Here is an 11585-nt window from a genome sequence, read left to right as displayed (position 1 = left end):
ATGACCCCACCCACTCCATCTCGGGAGGACCTTGCTCTCCTTCAGCAAAGATGCCAAAAGGATGATAAATCTGTAAAATGCAGTATTTTTCTGCCTGTGACAATCTATCTCCAGCCTTTGGAGGAAGTAATCAAACCACTGCTTTAATAACTCTCGCCAGTTTAGAACCACTGCAAAAAATCTCCCTTCTCAAACTTTCTTTCACTTTTTTTTTAAAAAAAAATCTCAACTTTCCTCTCCAGGAAAAGAATATCTGCGAAAACAAGCAAGAAATATATCTATTCCATCAAAACAAATGCATGTTTAAGTTCAGCCATCAAGGTTAATTTCTATAAACCAGTGTTTTTCAAGCTTAGCCACTTTAAGCCGTATGGACTTCAACTCCCAGAATTCCCCAGCCAGCTATGCTGTACAGGTAGTCATTATGATTATGATTTTATTGTTTTGCATAGACACTGAGAGGCAAATTCTGCACAGGAGACAATTTCCTTGCGTGTCTAATCAGACTTGGGCCAAATAAAGTACTCTATTCTATTTGTTGCAGCTGATCCAGCTTGGGCAGGGGGCAAAGGGGTGCTGTCAGAACTTGCCCCCTCCTCAGTCTTGTGCAAGCTAAGCAGGGACCAAGCCTGGAATGGATTTCAGGAGAGCCAAACCGTGTGTGTGTGTGTGTGTGTGTGTCTGTGTCTGTGTAGTTTCTCCAACCCCAATTGCAATGGTCATCTTGGCTACTGATCTTCCATTTAGCTTTTGTTAAGAAGATTGCAGCACACACGCCTTTGTCGTTTGAGGGTACTGCAATGTCACATAATTTGAGATTGCCTGCTTGAACCAAATTACCGAATGAAGATGGTTGGTCTGTATGCTCTGTTGACTCACAAAGTAAGCAAATGTTTGGCTTAGTATACAGAGGGCTGAGGTATTGGGTAGGTGGGCTTGGTAGGTGAACTCGTCTCCTGCCTTGGGCAGGAGGTTGGACTAGAAGACCTCCAAAGTCCCTTCCAGCCCTAGGATTCTACGACCTGCTAAACTGCGGGGTCCTTGGTGCTCCCTGAGCTGGGTGGTTTTCTTGCAGACGTTTCATTACCCAACTAGGTAACATCTTCAGGGCTAGAACAGTGATGATATTACCTAGCTGAGTAATGAAATAGCTGCAAGAAAGGATCTCACAGTCCTCCTCCTCCCTCTCTTCATCCTCCTCCTCCTCCCCCTCCCTCCAAGAAAACCAGAGAGCACCAAGGACCCCACAGTTCACACCCGAGCTACAGATATTTCCTTCTGCTTAAGTGCAAGACAGCCAGAGCCCTTTCCCTGCCAGAGAATCTCTTCAGCCTATTTCTAAGGCAATCTGACCAGTTTGCTGAGAGAAGGGAGCCAGTGTGCAGCGTTCTGTGTCACCACCCTGGAAGGCTTTGGAAAGCTGCCTTTGTGGGCATTCCTCTCCCTGTCCCACCCTTAAAAGTCTTTGAAAGGCTGGTCACCCCAATACAGGACTGGGTGTCCACTCTACCTTGCCAGGACCTTTCCAGTGGGCAGACAGTGCCCCCGGGTGGTGAACAGCTGCACTACAAGGGAGAACCACCAGCCAAAGAGACCCTTTGCGCCAAGCCAAAGGGCGCTTCCCGGAAACTTCAATCAGGCCCCAAGGCGACAAGTTCAGGGCTACGTTTCAGAGAGGAAAGCATAGACTCAGCCAGTTTTATTTGCAGTGACCAGCAAAAAGCTGATGGAGCAAGGATGGTGATGGAGAGACAGCTTCTGCTCTGCGCCTCCCGTGGCGGCATCTCTAGAGAGAGAAGGGCAGAATCTAGTGGAGGCTGGGGGTTAAGTGAAAACGTGGGTCTTCTTTGAATGACCCATGGTTAGCGGAAAAAAGCCAGGTGTTCTTTCAGCCACTGCTCCGTCAGCTCTTCGGTGGATCGGATCTCAAAGACCTAGTCAAAAGAGAATGGCCGCCGTCATTAATAATTCAGCACGGTACATATGACTCTGCTCTATGCTACATATAAATGGGACATTTTACAAAATTGAAATCCAAGGCAGGAGAATATAAATCCAACAACCATACTCACCGAGTATACATAGCGATCGGCAGCAAGGAAAGCAAGATGAATAAAAAACTTGGTAATTATGTTCTATGCATCAGCAGCCGTAGGAAGGAGAGGGTAAGAAAAATTTCCCCCCAAAGCTGGAAGAGTCAAAGGGATTGGCAGAACGGTAAACAGTAAAAAAATTAAAAACAACAACAACCAGGATTAAATACCTTTGTGAGCTCAGCTGCCTGCACCAGCCTGTTTTTGCTTCCAGCGTACATCATTTGCTGCTCCGGCTTGCACCCTGGGTGGAGGGAAGAGGGAAGAGCTGTTTATTGGCAATTAGCATTCATTATCTGAGCCAGAATGCCTTGCAAAGGGTGGCATAATTCACGGGCACTCAAGGAGACGGGACTGACTGGGCTGGGCAGCGGCGTCCCCTTCCAAAGCCACAGAGAGGCTGGACCAGGGCGCTCCCTCCGGGGAAGAAAAAGGGAAAGCACACAGGGCAGGCGGTCCCCCACTTACGACGAGAGTTGGAGTCAGAATTTCCCTCGCTAAGCAAGGCAGTTGCTTAGAGAGTCACACCCAATTTTTACCATTATTTTAGCCACGGCTGTTAAGCTGTTAAGGGGAAACTGCAACGACGCCTACTCAGAATCACATCCTGCAGCCTTCGAAGGTTTGCATTTATTCCTATATGGCAAGGCTCTCCAACCTTGGCCGCTTTAAGACTTGTGGACTTCAACTCCCAGAATTCCCCAGCCAGCGCAGGCTGGCTGGGGAATTCTGGGAGTTGAAGTCCACAAGTCTTAAAGCGGCCAAGGTTGGAGAGCCCTGTTATACGGGATCAAGCCCACCTCCTAAAAACCAGCCCCGTCTTAAGCACCCCGGTTGAGACGGTTACCGGATCTTACCCGCTGGACTGGAGAAGATGAAGCAAAGCGGGTAAGAGACCCGCCCATCATCGTGCGTATATCTGTAGCTGTAGACAACAAATGTGGACACACGCAGACAGTCAAGGAAACAAAGGGGAATTTCAGAGCAAGCCAGCAGGACAGGGACCCTGAAAAGTCTACAGAGATCCGTTTCATCCTTTGGCGGATGGATTTCCATCCCTTCGTTCTGAGGGGCTCTTTTGGCAGTGCTTGCTCGTAAGCATGGAGCCCATCCCCAATCTGACCTCGCCTTTACCACATTGGCAAGGTAATCCCGAGATACCCAGGCTGCTTTCCTGGCTGAAAACGTATTTTGTTCCTTACAGCCTAACCTGTACTCTCTGCCTGCTGCTCAGAAACTTCGGGAAGGCAGGATCCATTTCTCCTTTGAACTATTCGCCTCCTTATAGCCGCTTTAATTCTCTCCCTATTACACAGACAGCATCACAGCCTTTGGCAACGCTGTCCTCTTAGCTGGGATCCATGTTTATGTGGCTATTTGTTTTGTGACACAATGGACAAGTGACACTGTTTGCCTTCTGTCCAGCAGTGATTTAACACAGGTCAAACTCATCTGGGCGGCAAACCTCTGGGTGAGCATTAGGCAGCAGCACAGAAATAGAGAAAACTCCAACAGAGGCAAGACCTCGACTTACGACCACAACTGAACCCAAAATTTCTGCTGCTAAGTCAGACGGCTGTTAAGTCAATCTTGCCCCATTTTACAACCTTGCTTGCCACCGTTGTTAAGTGAATCACTGCAGCAGTTGCGTTAGGAACACGGTTGTGAAGTGAATCCGGCTTCCCCACTGACTTTGCTTGTCAGAAGGTCGCAAAAGGGGATCATGTGACCCCGGGACTTTGCGACCGTCATAAATATGAACCAGTTGCCAAGCATCCAAATTTCGATCACGTGACCGTGAAGATGCTGCAAAGGTCATAAGTCATAAGTCACTTTTTTCCAGTGACATTGTAACTTCAAACAGTCACCCCAAAAATTATTGCAAGTCAGCTACCTGTAAAGCTGTTATCTCGTGGTCATCCTGATTTATACAGCCCAAAACTAAGGAGGAGGAGGAGGAGGAGGAGGAGGAGGAGGAGGAGGAGGAAGAAGAAGAAGAAGAAGAAGAAGAAGAAGAAGAAGGAGAAGAAGAAGAAGAAGAAGAAGAAGAAGAAGAAGAAGAAGAAGAAGAAGAAGAAGAAGAAGAAGAAGAAGAAGAAGCAGCTAAGCGAGCAGGATCTGGCTGTTGCTCAGAACAAAGGTCTATTTAGCTATAAACGCAGTTCTCTGGGTGGCCGGCCAGATGTTCCTGAGAAACTGCTGCGAGATTTGTCTGCTGAAACGGCCTTCCCCATCGACTATCCTTTAAACATTATAGCGATTAACCCTGGGTAAGATTTTGCTAATTAACCTGCAGATTCCTCTCATATTCTGCCCCCTCCTGAGAGCAAATTTCATGAATTAATTACACCTTCGCTGAGGGAAGGCTTCCTCTCGTCTCTCCTGAAGCCAGGGGAACAACGCGGAGCGACTGCCAGGTAGGGACAGGAGAGGGACTGGGATCAGGATATCGGGGCTGGCGCTCGGGTAGCTCCTCACTCAGCTGCTCAGGAGAGATGTCCTGCGGAAGAGAAGAGGGGAGGGAAGAGGCGGGACCTCAGAGTCACGGGGACTGCAAACACGGGGGGGGGCAGATTTATCAGCTGACACCTACACGCAACTTTGCTTGTGGGGTTGGAAGCAGGGAAAGCACGTCCAAAATGTAAGCCATGCAATGTTTCCAGCAGAATAACAAGAGTTGGAAGGGAACCTTGGAGGTCCTCTAGCCCAACCCCCCGTTCATTTCAGACAAATGCTGTGCTGGCTGAAGAATTCTGGGAGTTGAAGTCCACAGGTCTTAAAGTTGTCAAGATTGGACACCCCTGGCATAAGATCTGGACTAGAAGACCTCCAAGGTCCCTTCCAGTCTTATGATTCTACGTTTCTATTATACACTAGCACAATGTATAACGTTCAGAGATGCACCCCCCCCCCGGCCCTGCACTAGCCCCCCATGAGGCATTTAGGGCAGGTAGGGTCTCCCCGTCTAGTTCCCCAACCCAAACAGCCAGGCATCAGGTGGAGCTGCCCTGGCTAAAGGGAGCTGGAAAGTCTGGGCAGGTGGCAGTTATCACATCAAAATGCCAACACAGTTTGAAGCCTCAGCAGAGCCTCTCGACACTCCAGATAGTGGAATAAAATGGGCCATAAAATGCTGATGGTTGCTTGCAGCTCTCCAGAGCAGCGGAGGGTGGGGGCGCAGGAGGAGGAAGCAGCAACGGTGAGGCTGCGTCTTGCTCTGCATCAGAGGGAAGTTTCTGTCTTTGAAGGCTGCCTGCCCTGACTCGGTGTGGTGAAAAAAGGGGCTTGAAAGCTCTTTTCTTCATTTGTTCCACTGCGTTTGAGGTGCTTAAGCTCTGAAAAGAGCGATGGTTGTTTAGGAGGAGGGGAAAAACAGCTCAAAGAATCTAGAGAAAAGAAGAAATAGGGGGGACATGATAGCAGCATTCCAGTATTTGAGAGGCTGCCACAAAGAAGAGGGGATCAACTTATTCTCCAAAGCACCAGGAGGCAAGGCAAGAAACAATGGATTGAAACTAGTCAAGGAGAGAAACAACCTGGAATTAAAGAGAAACTTCTTGATTAGAAGAGTTAATCAGTGGAACGGCTTGCCTTCAGAAGTGGGTGGGTGGAGTGGGCGCTCCATCAACTGGAGATTTTTAAGAAGAGACTGGACGGTCACTTGTCTGAGATGGTACAGGCTCTCCTGCTTGAACAGGGGGCTGGACTAGAAGACCTCCAAGGTCCCTTCCAGCTCTATTCTGACTAAAGAGATTGGCAAGGTCCCCACTCATGTCCTTCCCAAGGCAGCAGAACTGATGCAGCCAGGGAAGAAGCCTCTGATAAGGGTGCTGCCACCAGCCCTTCTCTGCCCAGTCATAAACTCTGTACAGGTGGGCCTCAGGGGGGCTTGGAAGGCAGGGGGGGGGTGAGGAGGGCAGCAACAGAGGGCAACACAAGACCTTCCCAGAGTCAGACAACCTAAGAACAGGAGCCCAAGTACAGTCCTTGAATATCACCGTTCCTTTAGTGACGACTGGAAAAAAGGACTTTTTCATGCTTACGACCGTTGCAGCACCCCATGGTCACATGATCCAAATTCAGATGCCTGGCAACTGACTCATATTTATGACGGTTGCAGTGTCCTGGGTCACGCGATCTCCTTTTGCAACCTTCTGACAAGCAAAGTCATTGGGGAAGCTGGATTTACTTAATGGCCCCGTTACTAACTTAACAACTGCAGTGATTCACTTAACAACTGTGGCAAGAAAGGCCGTAAAACAGGGCAAAACAACTGCCTTGCTTAGCAGCAGAGATTTTGGGCTCAATTGTGGTTGCAACTCGAGGACCACCTCTATTATAGGGGGTAATCTCAAGACAGAACATCAATTAATATTTGGATCCCACAAGATGGAAGTAATTGTTCTTGACTCCCTGCTTGCCCTGACTAATCTAAGTGGTTAATTCTATTTAGAAGCATCTATTTTCTGCCTCATCCTAACTTTAATATTATTAAGTGCTGCTTTTTGCTTTCAGGATTCCCTCAGGACCGTTAAAATGATTCTGCATTCTGATAAAATGAAGCTTTCCGCAGAATCCCACCGACTCCTTGTGCTTTGCAAAAAAAGCAGTGAACCAGAGATCAAATCATGAACATCTCGCTGACATGTGTGAAGATTGTAAAACATACTGAATTAAATAGGAAGACAAACAATGCCATCAGCACATTGTTCCCGTGAGATAATAAATTTGATTTGAAATTCAATTTGCTTTTTGTCCGGCCCAGTAATTTCTAGCAAAATTTACATCCAGGAGGCTGGACTGTGTAATGGAAGAGTTGCTTTTGGGGGAAAAAAGTGAAGTTGCCTTAAGTCAGATTCAAGCAGTGGCAGAACAGGTTGGGAACTTACTCTTTGGATGACTGATTTAAGATCAAGAGGAGTGGAAATGGAATGTGTATTCCTGCGCATGCATAAGTGTATAAATGTACTTGCATGCACACGGGAAAGAATGAGTGCAAATGAAAAAGTAATAAAAAGGAGGTTGATTTCAGTGCCCTCTATGAAAAAACATTCAGTTTTGGATATGATTTAGGATTTGACAGCCTTGCTACCTTTCCATTGCACACAAGGAAAAGAGCTGGCTCATAATTTATCTTAATCCATAGTGTAGATCATTCATTTTTACGCCCCAAAGACAAAACTCCTTTATAATCTCCTCTGATTATAATAAGATACATATTTCTATGTCTTTCTAGTTTTACAAAAAAAATATTTTAGCATATGAAACTACGCTATTCATGAGATGCAGCTCTCCTCATGCTGCAAATGTGCACATTATTGGATACACAGGAGAACATCCTGCAGTTTGAGACTACAGAAAACATGCGGCTTTGTCTACATCCTCTGGTTTGGTTGAATGCAGGGATGTCCACTCCTGGCAACTTTAAGACTTGTGGACATTACAAAGAGCACTTCAGAGATGACTCATATACCCATTAAACCAGAGGTGTCCACCTTTGGCCACTTTAAGACTTGTGGACTTCAACTTACCATAATTCCATAGCCAGCCATGCTGGGAGTTCCCCAGAGTTCCCCAGCCATCATGGCTGGCTATGGAATTATGGTAGTTGAAGTCCACAAGTCTTAAAGTAGCCAAAGGTGGACGCCCCTGGCTTAATGTGTATATGAGTCATGTCTGCAGTTTAAGTGCTCTTTGTAATGTGTTTAGCAGCAAACACATGCTAGACAATTCTCTGATCCTTCAACCAACATATGTTCGAAGGCTAAATTATTTGATTAATGATTGTAACTATGATTATGATCTATGACCTATTACTTGCTGTTTATATGCACACTGTGAGCTTAACGCACCAGAGATAAATTCCTTGTGTGTCCGATCACACTTGTCCAATAAAGAATTACTCACTGGAGAAGAGCCTAACGCTGGGAAAGGTTGAGGGCAAGAGAAGAAAGGGACGACAGAGAATGAGGTGGCTGGTTGGAGTCACTGAAGCAGCAGGCGTGAGCCAAAATGGACTCCAGAAGATGGTAGATGAAGGCCTGGAGGAACGTGGTCCATGGGGTCAGACATGACTTTGCAACTAGCAACAACAAAATTCTATTCCATTCCTATTTCTATTCTAAATGCTGCTTTAATTTACAGATTGGAATTACGAAGAGGTATTTAAATAAATTCAAAATGTGGGTGGGCTTCTTTAATGGGAATACTGTACTGTTTTTAGTTTCAAAGATGAAATAAAAGTTGTGCCTACCTGAAATTCCTCCTCCAGAACCACCAGTTGTCTATTTTTGTCAACTTTCACTGATGACAGAGACAGGAGAAACCAATTAACATGTTTTTCACCTCTACCGGTTCCTAGAAAACTTGTAGCCTGTTATCACCCATTCCTTCCCAAATCCTCCAGCATGGCTGCTAGACCAGAGTGGGCACAGAGCACTAGTCTGGAAGCCCTGACTTTTTAATAGCGCTGAAGAAATCTACAGTAAGCAGGATTACAGCCAAGAGCTGTTTTCGTATCTCCTTCACTTATTCAAAGTGATGACAAATTCACTGATGTTAAAGGTTGCCGTTACAGCTGTCAGCAGAGTTTCAATGAACATCAAAGCCACTTTATATTAAGGTCCGCAAAGTGCTGATACATTTCAAAGTAGAAGGCTGCTGTCCTCTTGGGTTAAAAAACACAATCACAATGGTCTACAATGAGTTCATTAAAAGCATAAACACACGTGCATAATCACTGAGGAAGCACAAATTCTTGAAATGCATTAGGTCAGATATGAGTGCTACTAGCACTAAATTTGTGTGAAATATGGGCCAGGCACACTGTTTTGCACTAATAATTGTGCTAAGTCTCAACGCTTGAACATTCAAGGAGAGAAAACATGGGACAGAAGATGAATTGCAACACACAGGTGGTCCACTCACTAATTAAAGCTGTGTTGTTAGCCTCCTTCTGGAAACGAAATTTCTTTAGTTTTTCAATGAGCTCCGGATCTACATCACACACAACCAGAGAATCTGACTAAAAAAAGAAAGAAAGAAAGAAAAAGCAATGTGGATTTTCTCTCCCACTCAGGTGCATCATTCCATTTTCCTGAAGGCCACAAGAATCTCCTTTTCTCTTTGATTACTGCAAAAGGCTGCCTATATTTTCAAAAATTTGAGTCTCATATAAAAAAAAAACAACACACACACATACACCCAAATGGGAACAGATGACATATGCCAAATAAGCTTATTGTCTTAAAACCAGTCTGTTTTTCTACAGCTGAAGGATTAGAAGTAAATATAAATTTTAATTGAAACTGATACTAAAAATTCCAATTTCCAGGTGGCTACATGGGTTAGGGACGGATGGGGGAGCTGGTTGCACAAGCCTGGGGGATTGTACGCAACCAGGCGATATTTTTCTAATGTCTTTCTTCTTTTGCAGTTCCTCATTTTTTTTAAACAACGAAGTTAACACTAATCCTCCACAAAACATATATTTTTTACATGGATTTTGGTTCCTGCATCCTCATTCTGAACATGTTTGGTCCATGCAATATTTGCCTATAGTCAATCAATAAAATCTTAATTACAGAGACCAACAAATGCCTACCGTTAGAGTTTATCTTTCAACTCTTATCTCCTCCACCACTTCACCATTTTAAGGCTGGATTGTTAGATCTTTGGCAGCGGAAACCATGTTGCCTGTGTGTATTGTTGATGCAACATTCACAAAAACAGACAAGTTTTGAACTGACCAAGAAATCACAAGGTTATCAGGGGTCAAGTTAATCTCATCTGAGAAAAGGCAATTTTGACTCTTCATTTCAGGACCAAACAGGCTTAAATTTTCACAAGGGAGCCCGCCTCTTTGAGATAACTTAAACTCAGTTCTTCCAAAACACTCCGAAACACCCTTGTTTGGAAAAGCTGATCTTTCAATCCAGCATAGCACAGCAGAGGAAGTGCGTTTCTACCAACCATCCGCAGGAGCCTCAACTGGGGCCATAACTGTTTCTCTTGAAGCTTCATTTTGAGAGATGGCAAAGGAACGGTTCCTTCAAAACCTCCCCCAGACGGATTTTTGCATCTGAAAGACTGACTGACTAAATGGCAAAGTAACCAGTAAAATAAAACAAAATAAAAAGGTCACTTTTCCAAGCCAGCTAACCCAATATTTGAAGCAAAGGCCCCACCCAGAATTAGGAATTGCTTAAGCTAACCATTCTGCCCCGCTGCTCTCCAGTCTTATCTCCTCGTCTGGTCTGCTGAAATCTCGTAGCTCTGGGTTCGGTGCTTTTTCCCCTGGGCAGGATGTGTTGCTCTTCAGCTCAGCTCTTGCATCCGACAGATGCAAAGGAAAGACAGATCGGGAGGAAGTAATTGCTGGTGATGGGGTGGAGCAAAGAGCAACGCCAAAGGTTTGCATTTTTAGCTGCAAAAGAGGAAGAGCTACCCAGACCACAAGGTGGGAACTTACGCTGCTGTATTCAGGAGTATTTTTCAAAGGAGAATAGGGGCAAGGAGAGATTAAGGCTAGGACGAGGCTGCCGTCCTCAGCTCCAATTCAAATAGTAGTTTAGCAAAGTGGGTCACTCAAGCAAGCAAGCCAGGACATCCTCTTTAGGAAGAGGAAATCGGTTTTATCTACTAAAGCAGGGGTGGGCAACTATGGCAACTTTACAACCTGTGGACTGCAACTCCCAGAATACAGGGACCCAACAGATCTGGGTCAGATCAAGTAGGTCCCTTAAAGATTGGACTTTATTCCCAGAATCCTCAATCAGCTGAATTCAACTCAATGGAAGGCCAACTGCTGAGAAATAACCGGGCAATCACCTACGCAGATTGGATTAGCTACATCTGGTGCTAATATAATCAGCTTTAACCTTAATTCTCCAAATAAACCACAACTGACTAGGTTCCCACAAATAAGAGTTGCCTTATCTGCAAGATGGGAAACATGTAAATTTAATTCATTTTTATTTAATACAAATAAACATTTAGCCTATAAAGTAAATAAACATTCTGAATGAAAAGCAAGCAAAGTGATGCCTATTTCCTTGGGGGAAATCCACCATACTGAGTCAAACCCAGACCCACATCTGCAGGGCCATCTTGAAGGGGAAGAAAGCAACATCACAACACACACAATCTGGGATTGCAGCACACGCCTGCACGTGGAGGGTTTAGCTAGCAAACCCAGTTGGCTGGGATGCTCTGGCCCTGTCTTGCATGGCTGGGTTCACGTGACAGATTTAGCCTGTTGGGTGAACGGTATAAATGTAAGACTGGTGGGCTTCAATTCCCAGAATTCCCCAGACTGCATGCTAATGAACTTTGACTCCCAGAACTCCCCAACCAATACAAGGCAGTTGAAATGGAAGCTAGGCAGACTGCCGTTTCCAGGAATTCCATGCTGGCTGGGGAATTCTGGGAGTTTAAGTCCACACGTCTTAAAGCCTCTTGAACTTGTCAAAAACAGCGCTGGGCCGCAAGGGG

At 45.5% G+C, this 11585-nt stretch overlaps 1 protein-coding gene across 1 annotated transcript; it reads right to left on the bottom strand.

The window, feature by feature from the left end:
• Positions 1 to 1667: 1667 nt before the first annotated feature.
• GMFG (glia maturation factor gamma) lies at positions 1668 to 10432 on the bottom strand. The gene is made up of 7 exons (XM_083369027.1): positions 10307 to 10432; positions 9021 to 9117; positions 8347 to 8396; positions 4544 to 4593; positions 2951 to 3033; positions 2264 to 2337; positions 1668 to 1934 (listed from the first exon to the last, which is right to left on the bottom strand). Exons 1-7 carry the CDS (start codon positions 10307 to 10309, stop codon positions 1863 to 1865), a joined length of 429 nt encoding a protein of 142 aa, XP_083225153.1. The 5' UTR covers positions 10310 to 10432; the 3' UTR covers positions 1668 to 1862.
• Between the last annotated feature and the right edge of the window lie 1153 nt (positions 10433 to 11585).

This window comes from Vipera ursinii (assembly GCF_947247035.1).
Source record: "Vipera ursinii genome assembly, chromosome: 9".
Classification (NCBI taxonomy): domain Eukaryota; kingdom Metazoa; phylum Chordata; class Lepidosauria; order Squamata; family Viperidae; genus Vipera; species Vipera ursinii.
Note: the sequence above shows the minus strand (reverse complement) of the source record. Positions and strands in the feature narration are given on the sequence as shown.